Here is a 27,842-nt window from a genome sequence, read left to right as displayed (position 1 = left end):
AAAAAAATGTGTATGAAATAAGTTTTCTGCTAAAATACATGTGTAGAAAGTCTCTATGTGTGAGAATGTGTTATAACATGGTACAAATCTACGAGAAGTAGGCGTGTGTTTTCTTGACAGTTCAGAAGTGAGAGTGATGTTTGTTTAAACCTACTTCTGAGAGATTTTCAGAGATAAGATTGAAACTTAATGATTCGTGTTGCGAAATTGGATCGTTCATTTGGATCAATTTCTTTGGAAACGCAATCGTAAATGTTCTCAGAGCTGAATAACAAGAGACAAAAAAACATCTTTAGTTGACAGTCTGCATGTTCTTTGTGCTGAACAGTGCAAATAGTGGTTGTCAACCTTCTTTTATGGGAGACTTATGGCTGATCCAGAATGATTTAGTGCTACTGCCAAAGCCCACATCAGTCTTCATAACATGATGCATGTTGCAACTGACATTAACTGCCAGATATTGTAAACAATGTAATAACATGCATGGAAAAAGTAATAAAACATTTGATGGAAAAAATGACGTATTAAATCTGCATCACACACTATTAATTTCACTGACAAGTTACTTCTTAAAGCGTATAACATTGTTAGGAGTGTAGCAGTAATACTAATGATCTAAGAGTAAGAACAAAAGCTTTAGTTAATATTATTATTATTATTGCATGCAGTCAAATTGGATGATGGGAAAATTCACTGTCCTAAAATTTTATGACATTTTCGTAAGTTATGACACACGCAGCTGCTAATATGTTGCACTTGGGGCTGGGCGCAAGGGACAGAAAACAAAATAAAATGCAGGATTGAAACGTCATCTTTTCTAGGAATTTATGTGCAAAACAGTTTTAGCAAGATGATAAAAGACCTGCACCACATGCAAGGCTGTCATCGTTAAGCTTTTTCAAATAAACACAGATTATTACAATCAGCTGTCATCAGATGCCTTAACTAAATAGGGCGCAGACATCCACTTTAATAATCAGTTTAAGCACAGATATAGTAGAGAAGTTTGCACACTAATTAATCTGCTCCTGCTGTTTGTGATTGTTGACAATACATCAGCCTGATATCTGCAGACAGCTGTGAGCTAGCGTTAGCTCCCCAGCAGGTAGAGACTAGACTGAATGAAGTCAAATCTGCTCCGTTGACTCACAATGAGTCATAAAAGTGAGAGTACAGATTAGAGTTTTGTTTTTCCAATCCATCCCTCCTGTAGATGAGATGTTTTCTGACTATAAATAACCGTTTTTTGCATGTTGCAAGTCTCCCATTTAGACATTTTACACATTATACAAAAACTAAAATACAAATGAATTGAATTATTTCAACATATCACCCACTCCTAGTTGCATCAGTGTTGCAAATCTGCACATAATAGTCTTGACTAAGTTTCCGAGTCTTGCTGTCATAGACGAGTGCTTCTGTATGCACCTTTAACCTAAATATACTGTCAACATATATGTTTAATGTTTGTTTGCTGAGATGCAGATGTACTTTAAGCATCCGGAGGCTGCTTGTCACTGACGAACTGGTTTTGCTTAAGTGTAATTTTATTTATTTCTGTCTGAGGAGGGAAAACAAAGTTAACGTTTGTTAGATTTTCCCAAAGTAAACTGCAAGACTGATGTCATAATCACCATCAACCACATTAATATTGTCATTTTTACCAACGATATTAGTATTGCCACTTGTCCTAGCAAATGTCCCTCTTGTCAACGGAGAGGCTACATTTCTTTCAAGTGTTCCTTCTTTCTCTCTTTCATACAGTTTCTCTGTAATTTATTCTTTCTTTGCTCATTTTTCTCTCTTAGCCCCATTTTTCAAACAGTCCTTCACTATCAGAACTCAACCCTATCTTCTCTTATCGTCTCTTTCTAATGACCTTTCTGGGTTTCTTACTTCTATGTATAATCAGCTGTCCCTTCAGTTCCAGCTAAATGACACATCAGCTGTGAGTGAGGCTTAAACAAAAACCTCCTCACTCACCTCCCTCAAGAGCACAAGGGTGGACTTCTTCCTCATCGCACTCCCCGTCTCAGCCTTCGATTGGCTGAGGTGAGAACTGCTAGTGACCTCTGGGAACCGATAGGGATGATGTCAGTTCGTCTCCATGGTTGTGGTCTGTGTTAGTCATCCGAAGGGACAGCCTGGGACGTGTCACTGTTTGAGAGGAGGGGACCAAATCTCTTCTTGGCTGAGCTTCTATCAGTGCTGGTGAGAACAAAGCCAAGTTTGAGGCTGCGTTTACAGAGATTAAGAGGTTTTGAGTGTTGGGTCGAGGTCATCTGCTGGGAGTGGAGCTTTTGAACATACGGACACAGCTGTGCTGTTATTATCTGCTGCATAGTTAAGTCCAATAAAGGATTAGTTTTAGTTGAGATGACATAAACACAAATTAGTGTGGTTGTGACAGTTTTGCTTTTAAGGCTGCAGTGATTTTATCATTTCTTTGACAATGAAAACAAAAGTGAAAAATGGCCGTCATAAATTTCCCACAGTCCAAGGTCATTGCCCCCTTTTATTTAATTATAAGAAATTTTATTCAACTGTCAAAATATGAACACAGTAAATCACACTGCATATTTGCAAATAAATAATTTGTACCACTAAGCAGGCATTCAGACTGTAAACAGCCCTGTATTAAAACCATGCAGGGGTAGGGATGGGAATCGAGAACTGGTTCCAGTGGAAAAATGGTTCCAAATTGTCCGATCCATCGGAATCATCCGCCTCCGAGCTTATCAATTCCTTTTACTGATGCCGGCATGTTTTCCTGACAGTTTTGCATTGCAAAACAATGACGTCATATTCATACGTCTACGCTGCTGGAATCTTGCAACAGGAAGGAGTCATGGCAGTAGAACCGAGACAGCAAATAAACACACCCAGAATAACTGAGAAGACCCGGTGCTGACCTGGTACTGTGACCGCTGTTCTGTCGGTCTACCGCTGGAGCTAACGGAGCTAAAGGAGCTAACTAACGGACTACTGCTGGAGCAACTGGGGCTAACAGGCTAGCCGACAGGCCGCTGGCTCACCACGCTGCAGTGCAGTAAAGTAATACTGAGGGAACTTGGGGATGATCTCCAAACAATCCCTTATCTGAATAGAATCACTTGCTCCAGCCTGCTGCAGCATGCGTGCCCTTTTCTACTGTTTCTAGACTATGTTCTGACTCAGAGATAATAAATCAGTTGTGTTGACCGTAAAAGCCTTCGTAGGCCTACTTTTTTCCTCACAGAGCAAGAACAATAACCAGACCGATAAGCAGAATCGATAATGGCATTGGTATCAATATTTTTCAGGGGGCTGTATTGGTTTTGGCATGTTGCCTCAGATACCAGCGAGACATGAACCACCATCCAGTCCACTCTGAGTAATAGATCCGTGAATTTGAAGGCTTATCAGATGCCCAAACGCTACACAGCGGATTATAATGCACAGAGACGGGATTTAACATCTCTGTAAAGTTATCACGATGGCAACTATTTTATCTTTTGTTGCAGTGATCTCTAGGTAAACCGCAGAAATACTTCACATTTTTCACACCTGGAATGTGTGAACAGCAGCACCTTGCCGCATGATGTCATCTGTATACGTACACCTGCTTCACGGGTGGATGAGCCTTATTCAAACAAATAAACAGGCTGTGTTTTCTCATACTGGTCTAACGTAGGTCTAAATGCGGCCTAAATGTTAACTTACTTATACAAAAGCCACACAAAAGAGGCCCGCCAGTTTTCCATTTTTATGGTCCTGACCAACCAGTCTTACTACCCTCAATTATAGAATTGTTTTAGTCCCTCGTTGCTGTTGTTATTTTTTGGCAATGCAGTACTCTTATCTTCTGCCGTCTGCCTTTAAACTGATTACTGAGTACTTTGGACCAAAAACCTCAATTTGTCTTGCTCAGGGTGAAGTGGAAACAATCCTCCCACTTAAAATCCCCAGTAAATATCTGACACGAGAACAAAAAAAAAAAAAAAAAAGAATGAAATGTGTTCACGTTGACATGCAACTCCTTACTTTTTTGTTTTCTGTCACTACCATGAACTTTTCTTCATACTGATATTGAAGCTAATTCCTGGACCTGAAGGTACCTTTTTTGCGGGCTTGTAGAGAAAATACAGCCCAAAGGTTAAGGTCATTTCTGACTTTGTGAATACCTGAGAGAATAATGCCCTTACTGACAGATCTCATGGCGGTTTGATTTTGCCAAAAGAAGATGAGGAACATCAGTATTTTTCTTTTGAACTATGCTAACAGATAAGGTACTTTTTTACGGCTATCACACCGTCCAACAGTGATGGAAATTGTGAACGGGCCTCATGAAGACTCATTCTTCGCCTATGTTGTAAGGTGACCTCGTCAGGTATGTGCACAATTGCTCTTTTGTTCCTTTCGTTTGATGTGATAACACGATCGTAAGCGATAATCGTCTTCTGATAACAAATCAATGCATAAAACAGGTTGTTCTGGAAAGGAGAATTAAATCACTTTGGTTGAACCAGTTCTGAAAAGCTGCTGGATGTTTTGTCTGTAAGACTTCCACCTCTGACAGACAGGATATCCTCCTGTCATGTTCTGCCAGTAACCAGATGAAAGTAACCACAAGATTGCCTCCTGAGATAGCCAGAAGGAGTTCTTCAAGTGTCTTTTGTAATACAATACATCTCATGAAAACAATCAAATAGAATCTGCAGATCTTGGTGCTTTTGTGCCCTTACCTGAATTGGCAGATAGATGGCTCTGATTACATTGAAACAGCAGAAAATACCAGTGAATTGACATGCAAATCTGTCCAGAAAGTCTTGCCCTGTACTTTAAACTCCACCCATCTTCTACTTAAGGGGTTTTAAACAATTATCTGCATGTTACCCTCCTGAGTTTTCAACCCTAAAATTTGTTCTTACAGATATAATCACTAAAGGGTGAACTAGGATGAAATTGTAGAGGCCTCGGAAACAGAGTGGAACGTGGCACAGAATCCTCAAACTCAATGGCTTTGACAGCCTTTCAGCTGTCGATGCTTTGAGGCCGATGGCTTCTCTTTGTTCAGGCTCAATAGATTGTTCATCTGATCTGAACCAGCTGCCTGTAGATTCTCCCGCACCTGTCCGCCGCTCTCATTTCTGCTTTACCAACCCCTCCGACATCTGACATTCTTTGTGCCTTTCGGCTTTGTGGAAATTAGGGCTCTGAGATCATATGGTTTGGTTTAGGTCTTCTTCTTACTAGTCTGTGCGATTCAGGACTGTTTTCCCCTTCAATTCAAGAACGGTGTCTGTCTTCTTCTGAAGGTTGAACGTGTTTCGCTGCCCACGGGCCAGCGAAACCTGTGGAGACATATGAAAATTGCATGATTGTCAGTCTGAGAATAAGACCCGCCACAGTTTCCATGTCTTGAGAATCAGCAGGTTGAGCCACTTTTACCTTGAGAAACTGCAGCTGTGCCTGAGGGAATTTCTGGCTTTCAGTGTTAAGTGTGATCAGAATACTGTTTCAGAGGACTTATAAACTGAGTAAGATTGCTTATGTAATTATCCTGATTATAGAGCTGCAATAATTAGTTGATAAATGGAAAATAATCAGCAACAATTTTCATAATAGATTAATCGTTCAACGGACCAGTGTGTAAGATTTAGTGGCATGTAGCAGAATGGACTTGGCAGAAATGTAATATAATATTCATAAGTATGTTTTAATTAGTTTATAATCACCTAGAAATAAGAATTGTTGTGTTTTTATTACCGTAGAATGAGCCCTTTATATCTACATAGGGAGCAGGTCCTCTTCCATGGAGCCAGCATGTTTCTACAGTAGCCTAGAATGGACAAACCAAACACTGGCTCTAGAGAGGGCCTTTTGCGTTTTTTGCAAGGCCACCGTAGGTTCTCCTACATGCTTGGAAGGGGAGGGTGAGGGAATGTGTATTCAGTTGGTTGCAATCCTACACACTGTTCCTTTAAATCTTTTTTTTTTATTTTTTTAGCTAAAACGCCAAATATTAGATGGTTTCATGTTCTCAAATTTGACAGTTTCCTAGTCTTACATAATAATAGATTGAATATCTTTGAGTTCTGGACATTTTTTTTTTTGGACAAAATAAGACATTTGATGACTTGGGCTCTAGGAAACTGTGATGTGCGTTTTTCACTGTTTTTTTGATGATTTACAGACCAAAACAATTAATCGATTAATCATAAAAATTATCGGAAGGTTAATCGATAATGAAAATGTCCGTTAGTTGCAGCCCTATTGAGATTCACTACCTGATACAGCTTTCAAAACAAGGCATATAAATGCAAAAGCAGTCCTGCAGCTGCAGCTCAAGTATCAACAGGATTTCTCACACAGTCCACCCTGTACAGTCTCTCGTCGCTGTTCTTGAGTATCAATAACTGCGACACCATGGCAATCTGATACACACTGTCTCCGAACAGAACAGGTTATTGTGTTGCAGCGTGTGTCCCCTTTCAGGTCTCATTCAAGAGCGACACTGCTGTTACACACACACACACACACACGTACGCAAAAGCACACAGACAAGATTACACGCATAAAATACACAGATACACACTTGTAACTGCACACACACACATGAATCTACAAAAGCATTAAGTTTCTTGCTCGCTAAGGTTGTGTGCACAAAGACGTCGTTCGCTGTGTTGCACAGCGAGTCAGCTGCTACAGACGGATCAGTTGTGTGAGCGTGTGTTGTTTTTAAGATACAGATGAGATGTGGAAACATCGTTATGCTCTCAAGAAGAGGCTCAAGGTGGAGTCTTGTCAAGCCAGACAGATACAGGTATGTTGATGCTCTGCGTAATGATTAAGGGTTGTATACTTACATACTTCTATATGCTAAAGACCTGATGCTTCTGACTGGATATGAAAAGGTCATGTAGCAGCTCTGTGTCTTCTAGTGTTGTGAGTGCTACTGTTGTGTTTCCACAACTACACGGCTTCTCACTAGGAAATTCTTGAGAAGTGTTGCAAGAGTGAAATCGGGTCAGATCCAGACATTTATTGATGGACCGACATCATGAAGCCTCCTTTTCTCTCTTTTTTTTTTTTTTTTTTTTTTTGTTTGCTTGAGTTATGCCAGCTGTCAGTCGTATGCTGTTAAAACACTGGATCAGCACAACAGTTTGACTTGATGAATGACTCATGATAATTTCATTTTTTTAAGGAAAAAATGCTACAATTATCTGGTTCCAGCTTCTTAAATATCAATATTTTGTGTCTTTTAATTTCTATGCTAGGAAACAGAATATCTTTGGGTTGTTGGTTGGGCTTTGGGGAAACAGTGATCGACATTTTTCACCATTTTCGACCAAGCATCTTATTGATTAATTGAGAAAATAATTAACAGATGAACTGATAATCATAAGCAAGCATTAACTCTGTAAAGATATTACACAAAACACAACAGTAGCAGTACATTTAATGTTTTCTTGGTGGAGGATACGTATCTATACTAAGAACTTGTTATGATGTAGAACAAACACTACAGAATATAATTAAAATGAATGTTGGATCAGACTTGATATAGACAGATACTCCATGGGACTGCTTTTTTCCCCTTTTGCTTCTCTGTTTTTATCAAAAGCACTAAATTAGACTTGACTAAATACGTCATTATGTTTGAAATGAAACCAGAGAATATTTTTTTCCACTTTCAATCATAAAACCTCTCTGACAACCGAGTATCCTCCCCGCTGAAGTGTCCCTGAGCAAGGCACCGAATCCTCACCAGCCTGAGGGGAGCTGTCACTCTCCAGCTCCCACCATAATCTGACACATCTCTTTACAGTCGGACGATGAAGACGACTGATTCCCCCCCCCCCTTTAGGGAATCAAGACCATCACAAACGTGCTTAATTAGCGCTATTGAGTTCTCCTTGTGGTACTCAACGGTGGATGACAACAGAGGATCATGTGTCTCCGCTGAACTTCAGATGACTGCTCTCCAATGCACCTGAGCCGGTCGCTTCTGACTCAACCTCCTGATCGTATCTCCGTCTTCCTGCCCTCTCTTTTTAATGCTGCTCCCGCTGATTCTCTTTATATCTCCATCCTGGTGGTTTTCCCTCTTTATTTCAAAGAAAATCAGGCGAGATTATGGTTTTATCTTGTCACGATTGTTTTCAGTCTGTCTAGTTCTGTCTAGATCTCGTGAGGAGAGAGAGAGAGATACTTGTATTTCTTTTCAGCTCAGCTGTTTTGCTCCTTCTCTCCCTTCCTTATCTTTTGTCATAGCAGAACCAATCAAGGGTTAGAAGTGGTCTATTCTTATTGCTGGATAAGTTGGCACACTGCAAGATGAAGTATCTTTCTGGGGATTTCCTTGCTAATCATCGATCCATTATTAAGTTTTGTTCTGCTTTTCTGCAGGTATTCACTGACTCCGATCTTTGCCAGTTTTACGTCTCAGCTTTGCCTTTCGGAAAAGCCGCTTTAAAAGTTTTTTGGATCATTTTTTCCCCACTTGGACCTGATTCCAGCCCTCCTTGTTGTTTAAGGATCAAGAGAAGTCAGGCCGGGGGGGGTTTGCAGCCCTGACAGCTAGCGTAACCGTAGCTGCCACTCCAACGTGTGTCTTCAATTTACCTCCCCGTTTTCTCCGAGACCGACCCTTAACAGAAATGAAACTCGACAGTAATTTCCTACATTCTAGTTCTCTCTGGTCAACCATAAGCCTCTTTGCATCGCAAAAAAAAAAAAAAGGGATTCGGTCATTTTTGTTTTGCAAAGGCTGAATTTTTTATTTTCCATTGTTGAAGAGGATCGGTTTCAATAGTATTTACAGCACTTGCTGTGATTTCCTGTTCTGACATGGTCAAAGGAATTTCTTTGGAATCAATTCTGATGTCTGAGACGTCACGTCCAAAAGCACAACATTGACCCCTTGAATCAGTTCCTTCCTGGTTTTGTAAAATATGTAAGTAAACGTCCCTAATGCCAACACTTTCCTGTTACTGTGCACTTTTCACAGTCACAGTTTGGCTTATTTGGTGCAGAATTTGGCCAAATGCTATTAGCTGACTGATGCTGTAAACCTTCACCTGGTGCTCCCAGATTAAAACAGGTATTGTGAAACATTTGCTATTGACATTTGACCCCTGGTTTTCAGCCGCAGCCCTAAGAGGACACTGTGAAAAACAAGTCAGATGAGTCAGAGTTGGTGTTTTTTAGTAAACGTATCTGGACCTTCCTCTCACACAGTAAGCTTAATGGAATGACAGTCGCTGCGATAAGAAGGCCTTCATTTGTGAACATTACGAGATTAAATGGTTGTTAGGCTCTTTACAAAATGTTCTAACTAACGGAAATACCAAACAGCACAAATATTTCAGCCATCGTGCCTCATTATGAATAAAAACCACACGCTGCTTTTTTTTTTTTTTTTTTTTGCAGAGTTGCATAAATCCGATCCAAATCACCCTGCCAACGCTGATGCTCAAGGAAGACATGTAATTGTCTTTTGGCAATGATGCAACTTTTGGAAATACTTGCAACTGCATACAAAGTGAGCAGCAGTGTCGCAAACAGTGTTAACGTGCAGTTTCCTTCAGAGTAGACCTGTCCAATAAAGTCCTACCCCCCCCCCCCCCAAGTCCATTTTGAAGAGATGCGTCTGTAGCTGACAGCTCCATTTCCAACTCATTATAGAGGATATGTTTCATGCTGTTTTCCTTCCTGTGTCACAGTGTGCTACTACAGGCACAATGTGACCCAACAGAATAGATGCAATCCATTATTGTCAGCGCAGTTTAGAAACTTTATTTTCAGGTCTCGCTGGCATTAAATGTTGATTGTTTGAAATATGCAGATGTTATAATAATCAGCTTAATACATTGCTGCAGATAAGTAAAGATAAACAAATCAATAAATGATTGGCAGCTGCTGATTTTTAGTTATTTTAAAGTGTGAATGTCTGGTTAGCATGCATATGAGTTTATACATCAGAACAATTAAATCTCTCAGTTTGGTGCAGTTTCAATTAAATGAAGCTTTACTGTAATAACATGATTTTATTCGATATGTTGCCAACTTGTAGGCTATATGCAGACAGTAAATGATGTAGAATGAAACATCTAGTTAAAAAAAAAAGAGTGAGATACTTCAGGTTCTGTCTTCACCGTCTCTCCTCTTATCTTTTTCTCACCACTGTTTTGCTGAGAAAACACACATTCCCAGCATCCTCTCTGATTCAATGATTTTTTTTTTTTCTCTTTCTAAAGCATCAGCAAGTTAACGTGCAACCTGCGTGAAGGTCACTGTGGTGATGTGCTAGAAGACAATGTGTTCGACTGTTGATCCTGAACTCTGCTTTCCTCCACTAAGCTGCTTATTGCTGTAGCGGAGGACTCTAAAGTAAATGGATGGATAAAGGATGGACTGTGTATCTCTGTATGACACAGGTACTGGATGTGGACTTAGTTAAGGACCATACTTGTAGTTTTTCTTGTTATAGCCCGTTTACTACAAATCACATATAGCTGCTTATCATTCTGCGATCCATGATGCTCAGTTTAATACATTTGAATGCGCTCTGTCCGTTTCCATGCAGTATGAAAATCAACTAACAGGCTCTAAACTTGCTGTAATATAATCCATACAGTGAACCTCATGTTTTGCATTAATGATTGTGCATTACATAATGGTTATGATGTAATAGAGTGCAGACTTTTCAAATTAGGCTGCACTTGCAGAGACGACTATTCTCTCAATTAACTGATTAATTGCTTTATATAAATATAAGACTATAAAATGTCAGAAAATAATGTAAAAATGAAAATGGAATCCAGTTTTTTTACCGCAGGCTCATGAATTCACCGTCTTTCACTGTCATATGAATCACATTTCTTCCTTTAGTTTCCATCCCTGCAGATCCTCTCTATCCATCCTCTCTCTCTCTCTCAGGCCGTCTTGAGTTTCACCGCACAGGAGGCAGCGGAAGTTAAAGACACGAACGCTGCTGCTATGCAGTTTGTTCATTATTCATTCTGTGAATCAGGCCACAGGCTGAAATCTCCTGCTTTCGTCCCTTCGTGTGAGATCCTCTCGTTCTTTTTTTTACGTTTTGCACAACCTGCCCTTTTTTTTGTTGTTGTTTTTTTGATCATTCTGGTTCGATTCTGTCTATCAAATGAGTCATTTATATGATGAGGAGCTCTGTAATCCCAGCACTAAAGGTAAACTGCTCATGCTGAAGCTGAAGTAAAGACTCTCTTGTTTAAAGCTTAATGTGCTGGATAAAAAAAAAGAAAGTCTGCTGATTAATCCTACCTGCCTCAGTTTAACGTCTTGCTCGTAGGCGGTGTAATTTTGACTATTTTTAGAGCGTAGTATGTTAAACTGTCAAACGGTGGCCTGTTCAGATCAGATATGAGGGTTTCTTTGAATGGCGACATTGTTCTGTGTGAGGCTGGCTGCCATTGAGGTGCTTGCTTTTTCCAGTGTTCCTCTCTGGTTTCTGCCTCGCCCCCCCCTCCACCCCTCTCTCTGTGTGTTTCTGTTTTTCTGAGACAACGGCTGAAAGATTAGTCGAACGGTTGAATGAAAGGACACGAGGGTAATACATCGATAAAAGGAATGATTGAGGGATGAGGCCTTGAGCTTTGACCTTGATGGAGAAGCTTGGGCGCGATGGTTGTGTGTAATAGATGAGGACACACATTATGGAGGAAAGAAAGATGGATCTGTGTCTGGATCTATAAAGTCACTGCGTTTGTCATGTGGAATCACTTTATACTCTTTATTGTGGTCTGTCATTACAGTGTAGTTCTCAGTATAATGTGTGTTTTATGTAGGGGTTAGTATATGCAGTTTTATTTTGAAAAATACGCTGGTCAAAATTTTATTTTGAAAATACAAATTTCCTCAAAAATGCTCCTCAGTTTATTAATTTATTGCATTTTTAACTTTTTAGAGTGGGACTAGAGCATAACCAGGAGCTTAATTACATTTTTCTTCCCATTATTTTCCTCACCATCAGTTGCCAGAAGCATTTTCTGAGCCGAGCTGTGTTACAAGAGGATTTTGCTAACTGTATACAAATGAAACTGTAGTAATTGCTTTGCAGTAAAACACATAACCTTTGGATGTGTGACAATCATGAACATTCTTCAGTTAAAAAAATGGTTAAAAAACCCCAAAACAGTGAGCCAGTTTTCCATTATTTATAACAATGGAGCTAAAATTGATATTAAAATATTTAGATTCAGGGACAGAGAGACACTGGCATGAAAAGACAGACAGAGAGAGAGAGACAGATGAAGACGCAGGGGGAAACCGGAATAAAAGAAGAGAAGAAGAAGAAACACATGGTGAGGGAAGTGTCAGTGTCTTGGCTCTCGGATGCAGTGACAGAACTTTGACCGCCTCCTCTCGCCTCTCTGGCTCTTGTTTTTGTGGCCCGTCACCCTGATTGAAACCTCTCACCCCTTCCTTCCCATCCAGACTGAATATTTACAACCGAAGACCAGAGCCTTTACCCCGCGCACATATACACGCAGCAGGACAGGGCGGTTGTTAATGCTGCTGGGAGTAAATGGACAAGCGGTCGGTCTGGCAGCGGTCCAGACTCTTGAATTCCACTTGGCACTTACATGAGGAGGAATGTTTGGTACTTGAATGGACGGGGCTGAAGGTGCAGTAAGACAGAGGATGTGAATGCTGATGGCAAACACACATCCATGTTTACAGGTTCTAGCCTCATATCTCATACCACATTTTGATTTTGTAGGTATTTGAATGAACCTTATATGTATATTATTATGAACCATGCCACATTTAGCATCTTAAAGAGCGATACATGAATGTAAATGTAGCACAACAAGCTAGCAAAGCACCGTAAACAGAACAGCCTTCCTGCACATGCTCAGTAACACAGAACTACTCTCCAGAGACTGAAAATGTGACTCTTTTGGAGCCGTTTCTAAACAAACTAATGTGACCCGTAATGTTTGTGGTGAAGGAACATGTCATCCAGTGCAGCGACGTGGCTCACTGATGTGTTTTTAATAGCTTTTGGAACAACGACGGAGGTCTGCTGCACAGAGGAATAAGATATATCAGGCTGCAAATACAAAGAAAATACTTGTACGTAGATCATTGTCGGTTTGGATCTGCGCATGAGATTTGTGGACAATATGTTGACATTTTTGACTGGAATCAGTGGGTCATTAATTCAGTTGTAAATGTAGCTTAAGTTGCAAATCTGAAAGTAAATGAAACCGGCAACTTACAAAATTCACACATAGTGCACACACACGCTGACACACGTGAATAAACACACACCAGCAGAGCGGTTGTAGTCCCTCGTCATCACACCGCCTTCTGACACATCTGTCTTTGTACTAAAACCAGTCTGTGGTTTTACACACATCACGTAGCACTTGAATGGCATTTTCCAATTTCCACCCCTCTTCTCCTCACTGGTGTCATTATACTTGAATGAAAGACTCTTTTGTTTCTTATTTCAACCTTGTTCGACCCCGTGCGGCGCGGGTCACATACGTCGTGTCTTCCCGCCCGCCCGCGGTTGTGCACACATCCCGACATCAAGAAGAGGCTGAAGGAGGATTTATCAAACTTGATAAGCGGAGCGGAGACATGTTTGTCTGCTCCGATAAAGAAAGGTGGTAATATTTGAAGAGGCCAGTCTGTTTGTTAAAGTGAGCACATTTTTTTTTTTTTGAAGAGGTTGAGGAAACAAGTAGTAGTTAACCTCTATTTATCCAGGGAGGGTGTGTGTTTCGAAAACATGAGTTTCTTTTCCTGCTATAACCTGCTTTATATTTTTACAGTCTCACCTGAGTTGCCCAGAACAACCACAGCCCTCTGCATTTTTACCATTAAGCAGCTTAAAGATGTCCTGTATTCCCTTCTGTCAGGCCAAGATTACCTTATCAAATCTTAATGCCGACAAGAATGCAAACGTAAGAGCTTAAAATATATAATTTTCTCTCTCTTTTTCCTCTCACGAGCACTACGCCGAGAAGTTTAAAAGGCTGAGATCAACCTTGACTTTAGATTTCCATGTTGTTGTCGTTTTCTCTTGTTCTTTTATGAATTCTTTCGCAACAGGGCTTTGATTTTTTTGACATTGATTAATTCTTGACCTTGGAAACAGCAGTCGGCAAAACACTTCCCCTACCAGAAAAGGTTCAGTAGTAGCTGTTCCGAAGCTTTCGATCCTATCACACATTCCTCCTCGGCAGATGAGGTTTTTCCAGTTGTTGTGGAATTTAGTAGATGTTCAAATTTCCATTTTTATTTTTTTCCTGAGCGTTTTATTACTTCTTGTCAAGATTGAAAGTTCGTTCTTCATTCTTTTATATCTGCTGTGGAAGATTGTTTGATACAATTGAAAGGTCCAGAAGAGCTAGTGTAATACTGTAGGAATTTATCTTCCATTTGTATTATTGATCATTAGGAGAACTGTAATTTACAGGATACTACGGCAGAATAATGTGAACCTTGACCTCATACATCACAGCTTTGTACTGCACTTTTAGATGATGTGACTATAATGGAGTTATGATCTAGATTTTTTTCCTTTGTGTCCTCCTTTTTTAGTAGAAAGACTGCTGAGATGGCAGCATTTCTTCTTCTTCTATTAGTCCATTACTATATTTTACCAAATATAGTAAAAAAAAAAACCCCTGTTGCATCTCCAAACCACAGAAACAAAAATATCTGCATGTTTAGATGCCAGCAACGATTTATTAGCTCCAGCTAGCATAAACTAATGCACTCTTAAACAACAGCCAACCAATAAACCCTTCTTATCTTTATCAACATCATAAACAGTTTCAATAAAAACCTAACATTATATCAGTCAGAGAAGACTAAATATTAGAAAGCACTGCAAGCTACAGCCTCCCAATGACCAGATTTGAATCAACACTTTAAAACACTTAAAACAAAAACTGTAACCTTCATCAAGGTTGGATTTATTGCAGGGTTGTTGTTGAATAGAAATATTATGCAAATTGCATGAACTGACCCTTTAAACTGGCAACATCTCAGCAGAGGATATTAGCCGTTAGCTCATTGCAAATTGCCCAGGTCGTCTGGGATGCTACAACTAGATTTAATACACAATCACACACTTGACATTAAGTGACAATAAGCCTACTGTTTGTTCTTAATCCGCTGTACATTAAATGTCACCTGCTGTGAGGATAAAGCATGTGTTGCTACAGATTGCATTAGGTTGTATAAGCGTCACGTCGCTTTAATTTCAGCAGCTTCGACTGTCTCGTTGCCTTTAAGTAACTTCCTGCTTCTCTCTCTCCATCTGGCCTTGGTTTAAACCCTCCAACTCCTAAATCTACAATCACTTAATTATTCTTTTAGATCTTCTGTGTCCCTTATATCTTTTTTTTGTGCCCCATCCTGTTTTCCTAAATTGAGAGGGAGGAGGAAAAGGAGGAGGAGGAGGAGGAGGAGAGAAGGCTGCATGCATTTTTTAGTACCGGGACGCACTCTGGAGAGTACAAAATGGTGCCACACTAAACTTGCAAATGAAGAGTTACACAAGAATCGATCAGCTGTATATATCCGCATCGATGCAGCGTTCTATGGAGCTGCGTAGAAAGAGATTCCCACAGATGATAACACTGCAGCCTTTTTTTTTTTTTTTTTTGAATATGACACATCTCTTAATGTGTGTCAAGTGTAGGACGGCCGGTGTCGTGTTAAAGTTTTATGAGGACAAAGACGAGGAAGAGCTGAGAAGGAAACCGAATAGAATGATGAAGTGATGAGAGAGGGAGAGCAGGAAGAGAGAAAACGTTGAGGAAGGGGGGGTGAGATAGACTGGAAATACTGCATTATTATATAGAGAAACTTAACAGAGTAAAGATGCGAGTTGATAGAGAACAAATAACAATCATTATCCTTTCAGGAGTCGCTCGGAGCCTTTTAACATGAATACATCATTGCCACATCAATTTAAAAAAGATTCTAACAAAAACAAAAGCTGCGCCAGAAGAACAGTAGGAGCCTAAAGCCTTCTTACACTCTGGTTTTACATTGTGTACTAAAAGAAAAGATTGGGAAAGACATCTCTGCATTGCTTTGTAGCCTGAAGGGCGATCGCTTTGTGGCACCAAAACAGGAAGAAAGTACTTGCAGTGCAGATAAACTAAGGTGATAGCCAACATGGTAGAAGATGATGATGATGATGACAGATGACTTTATTAGCCAGGACTTTTTTTTTTTCTTTAATAGTTACAGATGTCAGTGAAGGCAACACAATTAAGTGATTTATTGCTTTTATATTTAGATAATTAACTTGTTTTAATTTCATTTGCGGTTCAAACCGGAGGATTTAATGAGTCAAGTGATGTTTTCTCTTCACGTAGAAGTTTCTAGAGACTCAAACCATGTTCAGTCTGACGTAGCTGAGTTGTTCCCAGTGGTAGGAGACAGATAATCAGACCTGTGAAGTGCAAGAAAAATGATTGTAATTCTGCTCTTTTGCACCACGGCTGCTTGTTAATTGATGAAGCATCACACTGCTGCAGGTGTGGGTGTTTTCTCTCTATGTGGGTCTGCTCAGGTTGATTGCATTTTGAATCAGGTGTCCTTGGGTCCTTGGGGATATGCAGATTTAGGGGGAAAAGAAATTCTCTTTGAAAATGTCCATGCCAGTTGTTAAAATTTGTATTAGTTGATGAAACTCATGCAGTTTATCTAAATTAACTGGATAATGATAAATTATAAAAATACTCTGCTTTTAATTATTAATTGTGTCTGATATGGTTTTTCCACAAAAAAAGCTCAATTAACTACTTACAAATTCTTAAAGGACATCTTTTCCATCATTGAAAAATCCAGATTCTATGACTATGCTTTATTAATTAAGTTAAACTAATTAATTAATTGAGTTTATCTACTGCACCAATGTATGTGCACTGCAGGCTCAAGGTTTCCACGTCACACTTGGCTTCCAGACAAGTTGTGATGTCACAGATCATGCTGGTAGGTACATGTTTAGATCTCAGGTGAGCAGATGAATGTGAGAACAGCCCTCTAGTGTCAAACTCTGCACATCCAAGTGAAGGAACAACAAGCGAAACACATTTTTCACTACAACTACCCTCAAGAAAAAGTCCTACAGCATAAAGATCCAGTTGTTTATTACTGTCCCTCTGCATCTCCATCCTGTAAACTGTCTGTATCGTCCGTATTGGTTATCTGTTGGTCTGCATCATCATCAGAGACCGTAGACCAACTAGATGAAGACGTCTCGATCACTTCTTCATACAGCTGGACAAAATCCTCGGTGAAGCTCAGGCCGTTATCTTCAGTGCCAGAGCTTGACCCGTCCCCGTGCGACGTGACGGGAGACGACTCGGAGGAATCTGTGAGCAATAACGATATATCTTCCATAATACTGTGGATATAGTCCTGGACGAGAGCCATCTCCGAGTCTCCGCTGTTATGGCTGAAGCTTGATCCACCCTCGTTCTCCATGTACTGTTGAAACAAATACTCGGTTAATTATTTGACTGAATCAAGTATATATTTTTTTTTAATCATATAAAAATACCCAAAATTTGCAGCTTACAGTTACAGTTTCTCAAATGTGGGGATTTGTTTGATTCTGTCCATTTCATATGATAAATTCAACACCTTTTGTCATTCTTTTTGGGTATTTTTCAGAAGAAAACCATGATATTGTATTAATTGATAAATACTTGACCATAAAATCATTAAGGAACTAATTGGGGGAAAAAAAGATGAATATGTAATGAAGTAATCATTACTTGTAGCCTACCTGCATGTCCATGTCTATGTTGTTCATGTAGATGTGTTCAAAGTACATGAGATCGTTGTGCATTTGGACGAGCTCGTTGAACATCGCCTGGTAATCATCTTCAACAACACCTGAGTTCTTTCCAGCCTCGTCGTCATAGTCGCTCTCATCTGACTGGAAGTTTACGTCCAGATCTTCCAGAGACATGTTGGTGTTTGGTTTCCTGTACAACACCTTCCTGTGCTGCGTTTCCACAATAAACTCTGTTTTTTTTTTAATTGTGCCGGGCAACCGATTGTTGCTTTGATTTAAAAAAGGCTTGTTGAGTTCTGGACTGTAGCTGGGCTTTTTTTTAAAAATATGTGTTGACAAATTTTGAGTTTGACCTTTGTTGGGTTGGTGTGACCTTCAACTTTCAGACTCTGACAAATTGGTTGTTTTACTGTCATCTGTGAAGCACTTTGAATTGCACTAACCTGTATGAAAGGTGCTATACTAATAAAGTTTGATTGATTGGTGAGGTTCTATCAAGCAGCACTTCCTCTTTTTTTAGTTGCACCTTTAGAATCACCTTTAGGAATCTCAGCAACTGCATTAATGATCTCCTCCTTCACTTTTTTTTTTGCAGCAAAAGATAAAACTCTGTGGCTTATTGCTGCATCGCTTGTTTTTTGCAAAGCTGCAGAACTAAAGTGAAGTTTCTCCCCTAAAACAAGTAAAATGTCAAACATTTTTGCTTTAAACCCTCAGTCTGACACTTGATGAGCAGTATGCATCATACAACAATACAAAGGCAAGCTCTTAACAACAGACACGGACCTCTTCACGAGCGTTTACGGTGCAGTGAGCATCTCACGGGCCGCTCGGCTGGTCTGTAATGAAGCGCCGGGCTTTCCTCGCAGCTGGTGTGTTGGCCTTGGCCCTCGTCCAGGTCTGTTGGTCTGATGAGGCCTGCAGCGGGCAACGCCGTCTTTGATCTGACTCCAGATCTGTCCTAAGTTTTTATGCAATACTTCAGATGAGGGAGCCTGCCAGATTAGGCCCAGAGGGAACACATGAGAGTTTAGAAGTTTGTATTATTCACATGGATGAGACAGTAGAGAGAGTGAAGTCCAGCTGTATGAGTCATTTTCGTAGGGATATCCACATCAGAGCCCTTCTGTGTGTTGTCGTCCATCTCTGCAGCTTTATAATCTTGTTTACTATATGGCTCAGTCCCCTGTCTTAAGTTTGGCACCGTGGCATTTGCTGTGAGCTATTTTTAACAGATGAACTTGGCCCCAACATATGACACACTAACACACACACACTCACGCAGCATTTTACACATGCTTTGATACGGTCCGCCACACCCAGCGCTGACACACATACACACTATAAGCACACATACATACTATAAACACATTCATACTATATGAAACCGATCCAGTCAACGGCTACGCATAAGCCCACGCTCATCAACACTATCGTAACAGCACTTCTTCATGTCTAAACATAGCACAGACTTGAGTTAAAAAAAAAAGAATAACCCCGGGAGATCTCCACGCTGCATCATTGTGTCTTATTGTTGTTTGTGTGTATGATGTGTCCATTCACATGTTTCTGTGCACATGTGACACATTTAGGAACTTTTATATAGAAAAACTTTAACACATATTTAGCCGAATTTAGTCCGAATGCTCAACATAGTCATCGTCAGCGTTTTTGTGCCGTAAACGAACTTGTTTTAGCGTTCACGGTTTTTCGTCCCATTTCTTTCAAAACAAAGAAGTGAAATGTGTTTTGGCTGAGTTGAGGATTAAAGGCACTGATGTGTGGTCTCCTGTCTCGCAACACCTCACAGACAGTTTTTGTAAAAGCAAATTTGCACAAGCTGACCTATTTTTTTTGTTCAAAATAGCTACTTTGGAAACAAGAAAATGATAGACGACGACAACAACAACTGGGAAAACAAGCTCTTACACACACAGAAAGCCACAGTAATTTGTTTGCAATGCTTTGTTGACAGATGCAGATCTAGTGAATGTCGGCTACTTCCTGCATTTCTCTGTTAGATAAGAGTTTTACAGCTTAGGTTGGATTTCCAGGAACTCTGCTGCTTCATTTAAATTGAAGTGCAGCTTGTAGCTTAAATATATTTTAAAGGTAACCTATCATTTTTTTTTTTTTGTGATTTTCTGTTATTTTTATACTGTTATGATGTTAAACATGGTCAAAGTTTCTAAACACGAAGGTGATCATAGGTAAAAATCCCCCCTGCAAGTCAAAACTCAGGGCTAATTTGCTGAAAAATGACACATATTTAAGGTCATATCTTGTATTTTGTTATAATCTGTTGGTTTTTACAAGCTTGCATTAAAAGGTGATGCTTATTTGGAAGTGCCTTAAGCAGTGAGTGTGTGTGTTTGTACATTTATATTTTCACACTGAGCTCCATCAGCAGGAATCCACAGGGTCTCCGTGTCTGGGGTTACACAGGCTGCCTGACAGTCTGCGCGTGTAGCCGACTGAACACACGACACATAAAAATAATAACGTCAGCTTTGCTCTCATCTTTCTCTCTTTGTTTTTATGTTCTCTCTACCTTTTGCCGCTCCTTTGCTCTTTTCTTGTCATGCTTGTATTTCCAGTCTTTAATCTTTTTTTGTTAAGCTTTTCTTGCTTTCTGAGGATTCACACATTTAATTCCCTCCTGGTTGTAAGAACTCAGCGTTACGGATCACTTGTACTTTTGACAACTTATTGGAAAAATTAGAAATATGACGTGTGGTTGTCTGTTTTTCTTGGGCTGTTCAGCGATGATGAAAGTCTTTACTATTAGTAAAACAAATCATCATTTTCATCTTACAAACCAAGCAATAGATTTTTCAGTTGGTCTATAAAATATGAAATAGTCAAGCACGCCCATTCCAACTGTCTGAGATGATGCTTGTTGCGTCTGATCAAAAGCCTATTCAGTTTACAATGACATAAAAAATAAAAGTCTTTCCATTTGACAAGCTGGAAACTGTTTGAATTTTCTCGCTTGATTGACTGTGACTCAGCAGTAGTCATTACCCCTGCCATCCTAGTACCCTATTCACTGTCAGTAAAAGGCTGAGTCAGACAACTTAACTGGAAAGGTCACGAGCCAGCTGTGTTACATACCCATGACTGTATAGAGTATACTCTAAGTGTTCTTACATACAAGCTGAACTGACCTTATTTAAGACTGGAAAATGAACTTGACACTAACATATTTTATTACAAAATGTTCAAGGAAGACACATTTTAAGTTTAATGTTTTATTGTGTACCAGGTGGTTTCTATGGGAACAACAAAGTGCCAAGAATTATAGGACAAGCATCTGTGGTGTCGTTCATTCTCCATTTGGACACCGACATCGGGCATATTTAGTCTAAACAATATGCAAAAGTTTTCATAATCTGGCACTATGACATGTATATGAAACGAATGAAGAAGTCACTGTTTTTGCCTCCTTAATTGCACCTCTTCCTTTCGTATCCCACCATTCTTTACTCTTTGATCATTTTTTATTCTCTCTCTCTCTCTCTTCATTTTGCCTTTTTCAAACGTCTCCATTTACTATTTCTTCCAAGGGAAACCTTTTTTATCCAGAGTTATTTTGCGAGTTAAACACTCCAGAAGTATTATTATCCCACTATAATGTGTCTGGTGCCCTTTCGCAGTGAGCTGCATGTGTGTTGCAGTGGACTGGAACCGTACAAGTGGGTAATGAGGCTGCGAGCCTCGGGGCTGCTGCGTGCGGGTTGAACCCAAACACTGGCGTCTTGACTCATTACTTTGCCAAACACTTACGGTACTATACACATTTCACACACACTCGCACGGTAGTTTGCAGCGCGCTCGTTCCGTGTCTGGGTTTATTATTGCTGCTTGCATTTAAGTGTAGAGTCGTATTTTATATTTGTGTGCACTTGTTTTCACATGCATCTCTCATTTACGATCATATTTGTTTTGATGAAGGGACTATTTTACCTTTCTCATATGCTTTTTTATGCCTGTCTCACTTTGAAGTATTAGTTTTAGTGTTGCTGTTAAAGCAGATTGAGCCACCAATCCCGCTCATTACCTCTTTTTATCTCCCCACTTCTCTTAATCTTCTGTGACATTTACGTGCGTCTTTCATGTCAAAACATTTGAGGAGAAATTAGACTCAATCATACAGTAACCGTGGCTGTAATTCCCCCCCCGGGACCTTGATCCTTGTATATGTCCTGCTTAAAGAGCCAACAATGGTGTTATGAAGGTCATATTTAAGTGTCTGTTTGAAGTTTTTAAAGACAGACCTGTATAGGTTTTAAGCTTTTATTTATACCTTATTTCTTGCTACAGCTTGTTTTATCTGTCTAGAAATGCGGCATCAATACTCGTGCAGACTATTCTTTGTTATTTGGTGAATGCTTTATATCTTATGTTATGTTAGGTATTTTCTCTTGCATGTGTCTTGAATAAGAAGCTTGATTTTGACTCTCTCTCTCTCTCTCTCTCTCCTGCAGGATGCTAGTTACTGGCTGCAGGTCCACCGATTGGAGCACGGCGACGGCGGCATCCTCGACCTGGACGATGTGCTCTGCGACGTGGCCGACGACAAAGACAGGGTAAGACCCGCTTCCGGATCTGAATGACGCTGCAAGGAAAATAGTGAAAAAGCAAAGCGGTGGTTATTTCCCACCATGCTCTTGTTTTGAAACACCACCAGAGCTCCTTGTGAATGTTGATGGAGTCAGTGACACGTGAAGTCCTTTTTTGTTCGATTTTTATTTAAAAGTTAATGATGGATGTTTATTTTCAGGACTTTTGTGATCTTTCACATCTGAGCGAATACCATCCGGAAGTCATAGTTTGTACCGACTCTTCCATTTTCCCTTTTGAATTTTGATTTTATCCGGCAGCAAATATTTACGTTTCTTAGCTGGAATGTTTGAATCGGTTGGGTCTCATGGTCTCAGTGTTTGTAGTCTGACTAATGTAGCTGCAACTAACAGATGGAGATTTATTGTTTAAGTCCATGAAATGACAAAAAACGTCCATCTAAACTTCTCAGCAACAACTTAAATGTCTTGTTTTGTCTGATTTAAAGTCCAAAACTCAGTTTATTATTACATATGACAAAGAGAAGCAGCAAATACGTCACGAACCTGAGAATGTGAAGCATTTTTTCACTATTTTTGCTTGAAAAATGCCTGAAACGATTAATCGCACAACAGCTCCAAGTACAAGTTTTCCAGTGCATCAGATACATGAGGTCCTATTACAACCATGTTTACTGTTTTCCAAGTCCTTCCTGACCAGTCAGATAAGAGAATTGCTTGTGTATCAAAGCAGACTTTATCTGTTTCTGAACTTTTATTAATAGCACAGTTCACCATGTGTTTGATCTGTGAAGGCCTCTGTATGTTTACATGAGCCGTGCATATCTTCTCCACTAATCTAAACAGGAATGGATCTGGGTCAACATGGACTCTGTCACTCCTAATATGTTAATATTGAGCAGCCCAAAGACTGCAGAATAGGTAAAGCAGTATATTTTTCACTAGTACAGTAAAAAGTTACCGCATATTTGTCTCTGAACTGAGTGATTTGTTTTTGCGTTTCATGCGCGGCTTGTCAGAAGTTAGTTACACTGGTCTGACTGCAGGCCTGACAATCTTCCTTCCTCACAGACTGATTCACACATCGCCTCAGGGTGCGGTTGATTTACTGTCCAGGTATGGAAGTGACAGGAGACGAGCTCATCCTGACTGACAGCCTGGAGGTCACAAGGTCACAAATCTCTTATTGAGGTCAAACCCTTCAGTACATCCCTCGGGGAACAAAAAAAAGTGCTAACAGTTTAAACGATGCCACAGAATCGGAAAAAGGATGCTGTGTTAGGTGATTAATCGGCAACTATTTTGATATTTTAGTGAACATATGTTAGTATTTAAGTCATGTAAGGTTTTTTTTAAAGGATGAACGCCAAAAATAATCTGTTTCCTGCTTCTCAAATGGGAACATTTACAGGCTTTTAGTATATTCAGTCCTTGGATGGTTGGACAACAGAAATTTTATGACATATATTCTCAAGAGTGAGAAATGTAATAGTTGTTTTCTAACAGAGCTAAGTTTTGGCGAGCCTTTCAAGACCCTAAAGTGAAATAAAACATATCGAAGCAATAATTTCTAGTGTATGTTTACGAGAGATATATACGAGCTCTGCTTTCTGCGATACAGTGGAACTTGAACGCTGTTGGTGGTAAGCATTCTCTCTCACTACGCTGTCAATCATCATGTTTACAGGCCTCCAGGTGCGAGCGCGTATCTGCACGTGTGTCAGCGTGTGTGTGTGTGTGTGTGTGTGTGTGTGTAGGTGCGTACCCGCTCAGAGAGCTGTCATCGTGCTATCTCTTCACATCCCTCTCTCTCTCTTTTCCCCTCCTCTCTCTTGCGTCCCTGCAGGCGTTTTCCGCTACAGAGAACGTGTGCGTTTCATACATGACAACCCTTCAGCCTCGCTGACACAAATCCTGCACCGCTCTCTCGCTGCTTTGACACCGAATCCTTAAGGAATAGGTGTACGCGTCGGTTCATTGCACAGTTTGAATTTCCCTGTTTAAAAAAAATATATAAAATGTTTCCATCAGCAGCTTGATGTCTGAAGCAGGGCTGTAACTGATGATTACTTTCATCCCTCATCAGCTGGTCTAGTTTTTAAAGAAGCAATGACGTGTGAGGTTTACACATATTCCCAGAACTCAAGGTGGTAAAATGATCTTTTCAGTCCAACCAACAGTCCAGAACAGTCTCGAACCAAAGAACGTTTGGAATTTTGTGTAGGTGAACGTCTTAAAAGACAAACCAACGCAGATATTAATGCATCAGTGTTTAATGTAAGGCTGCAACTAACAGTTATTTTCATTATCGATGAGTTGTTTGGTCTAATATGTCAGACAGTAGTGAAAAATGTCAATCAGTGTTTCCCAAAGCCCAAGACGACAGCCTCAAATGTCTTCTTTTGTCCCGACCGACAGTCAAAGATATTCAGTTTACTATGATAGAGGACTAAAAAAAACAGAAAACATTCACATTTGAGAAGATGGAATCAGAGAATTTTGCCTTTTTTCATAAAAAATGGCTCAAAATGATTAATCAGTTATCAAAATAGTTGGAGATTCATGTAATAGTTGGCAACTAATGGGGTAATGACTAATAGTTTCACTTCTAGTTAAGTGTTGTCTTTACTTTTGACAGTATAAAATGAGCAAACCTTCCTACAATTTAGAGTTAGATCATTGAAAAAGCCCCACATACCGTCTTGTTTAGTTTCATATTAATTCAATACAAAGTTTCACTCTCAGTGACTTATAGGTCAACAGTTGGATGAAACAGCTTGAGTCAGTGGATCATCATCCAGCTTATTAAGTCAAAAAGCGAGACAGCGTGCAGGAGTTGACGCTCGATTTAACAGAAAAGAAATGCACCAATGAAGTATCCTTCAGCCTCCACAGTAGCATCCTCTCGCCTACAGAAGCTACACAGATCCGAATCATTAACAGCTCAGCGGTTTGAGCCCCCCCCTTCATATCAGTTACATTTAGCTTTGTCTATGTTCTGCGATTAAAATCTCATCTTCATCTGATTGTCTTGGTGCATTATAAAGAAAAGTGTGAAGTTGAAATCTACTCTGAGGAGCAGTATCTGCGGTGATGTGCCGGAATGGAGCGGGTTATGTTATCAGCCACGGAGCCTGCAGCGATTCAGGTAAATGCGCCGCTCGCTGGTGGTCTGCCAAACGCAGGTTAAAAGGAATGCAGCACGCAGCTTTCGTCTGCGTCTGTCAAAAAAATATACTGTAGTGTATTTCTGAGGTGCTCTTGTTTATTTTACTACAAATGAAAGCATTGAAACTTTGATCCTGACAGTTAGAGGCGTGACGGCGGTCTGATCTTGACTAATGAGCGCAGACTCACACATGTTTTTGTCACGTTGAGAGCTGCAAAAACTAAAAGACAACCCGATGGAGCCTGATGGCCGACTGTAGGCTTGGTATCTCTGGATCTCTTCTCCAGATAGACATTTTATACCTACAGAGGATCAATGATGCAGCTTAGATCAACCGCTCTGAGGAAGCGGTGGCACAGATTATTGAAGCAGACTGACTGGGAACTCTGTTTTTAAATCCCACAGTGCTCTGTTGTAACGCAGGACTGAGCGTTTGCAGCCTGGTAGATCTTAGAAGTGCACACAGTGGAAAGTGAGGCTCAGAGCCACAGCCCATTGCTTCTACTGGCAAACATCCAATATATGTGTGTGTGTGTGTGTGTGTGTGTGTGTGTGTATGAGTTCACTGTTTGTATCTGCTGAGAGCACAGCTGCGTGGCTGCAAGTGATTGTGTGCTCGTGGACAGGCTTCGAGCACAGATGTGTGAAAATAAATCCAGCTACTGTGTTGTGGTGTGTATATCATATATATATATATATAAATGTCTCTGGATTACTGTCTAGATCTGTGTGTGTGTGTGTGTGTGTGTGTGTGTGTGTGTGTGTGTGTGTGTGTGTGTGTGTGTGTGTGCGTGTGTGTGTGTGTGTGCATGTGTGTGTGTGTTGGGTTTTTGACCTCTGACCTCTGGGAGATGCTGATGACAGTCTGTGTTGTTGGGTGATGTTAAGCGCAGCTGCTGTTTTAGGAAAGTTAAATTAGTTTAGGCTTTTCTTTTATTGCGTGCAGATGTATCAATTGGATTAATGTGAGACATTTTAAACACGATTCTTTTGTGTGTGTGTGTGTGTGTGTGTGTGTGTGTGTGTGTGTATGTGTGTATGTGTGTGGGTGAGAGAGTGGGTGAGAGAGGAAGAAAAGGTTGCAGCCAAAAGGGGAAGAGAGATGGACAAATTAACAGGACTGCTGTATTTGACAGCTGTTTGACCTGTGTCTTGTTGACCTCTTGTAGATTCAGAATCAGATTTCTGTTAATGTGTGCGTGCATGCATGCATGTGTGTTTCTGTTGGCACGGTGAACACACAAGAAAATCTCAAGCCTGTGCGCCTCAGTTCATTTGTAAATGAACTCTATAATATTTTGCTTTTTCGTCCATAACTGTTCTAAAGTGTAAAACGAGCATGTACTGTACTTTTTAAAGCTTCTGATCAACTTAAGCATTTGCAGTTTGTTTATTTAAATAAGCTAAATGAATGTGTACCTCATTGAAATATTCAAATGTAGCTGGGAATAGTTTTATTGACCAGCATCTACATTTGCATGTCTCTTAGAATAACGTCAAGTCAAAACAAACAGCAAACAGTGACCGTAATTTAGTTCCTAAAATTAGATCAAGATGTCATGTGATTCTGCACTTAATGTGCTCAGGATCAGTGGAGAAACTCTATATGGGATATATACAGTATATAGTGATTCATTTATATTTTAGAGAATGTATATTCATTTGTGTATAATATCTTAAGAAGATAACATCATATCAGTCTTGGACATGTGTCTTTTTCTGGCTGAGAAGCACTTCTAACGTCCAGGCTACAAAGTGTAACCATGTGCATGATGTCAGTGATCATCACCACTTCTGTTTTTTAAATGTATCCACTCTGAAGAGAACTTTTCAAAAAGCTCAGTGTTTAGGGATCCACCGGGAAGCACGGGATTAGTGTTGATGGAAGGCTTTTATCACATTTATCCACATTAGTGTGGCCTGAGAAAAAAGAGGGGTGGGGGGATAAAGAATTAAACGTGTATTAGTGTGTGTGCGCGAGTGACTCCGCGCGTCCCACTAAACATGACTGGTGGTCTCCTGGCAGCTGTGACTCATCTCTACCATTCCACAGGAGCTTTTTAAAGACTGGAAGGAATGGCTGGCCCATCACACAAGGACACTTTTATTAGCTTACACTGGAATGAAACACACAGGGCTGCATGTAGCACTCGTCTTGGGAATACGAGTATATTCTGTACATTTTTTTTTTTTAATACGCTGCCGTGTGCGTGCGTGCGGCTCGCTTCTGCATCTGTTAAAACGGAGTTAAGTGTAAAAAAAAAAAAAAAAAAAAAAAGTG

At 40.1% G+C, this 27,842-nt stretch overlaps 1 protein-coding gene and 1 long non-coding RNA gene across 10 annotated transcripts in view; one reads left to right on the top strand and one right to left on the bottom strand.

Moving 5' to 3' along the window:
• LOC137194605 (partitioning defective 3 homolog) overlaps positions 1-27,842 on the top strand; it is a 252,364-nt gene that overhangs the window by 24,568 nt on the left and 199,954 nt on the right. For all 9 annotated transcript variants that reach the window (XM_067606669.1, XM_067606668.1, XM_067606664.1 and 6 more), the window contains exon 2: positions 22,297-22,398. In XM_067606669.1, the coding sequence (XP_067462770.1) occupies positions 22,297-22,398 (102 nt within the window). The remainder of the gene's footprint in view (positions 1-22,296; positions 22,399-27,842) is intronic.
• On the bottom strand, positions 16,194-19,295 carry LOC137194599 (uncharacterized). Its single transcript, XR_010930990.1, has 2 exons — positions 18,596-19,295; positions 16,194-16,456 (listed from the first exon to the last, which is right to left on the bottom strand). It is a non-coding gene; the product is annotated as an uncharacterized lncRNA (long non-coding RNA).

This window comes from Thunnus thynnus, chromosome 12, assembly GCF_963924715.1.
Source record: "Thunnus thynnus chromosome 12, fThuThy2.1, whole genome shotgun sequence".
NCBI classification, from domain to species: Eukaryota; Metazoa; Chordata; class Actinopteri; order Scombriformes; family Scombridae; genus Thunnus; species Thunnus thynnus.
This window is presented reverse-complemented; position numbering and strand designations above follow the sequence as displayed.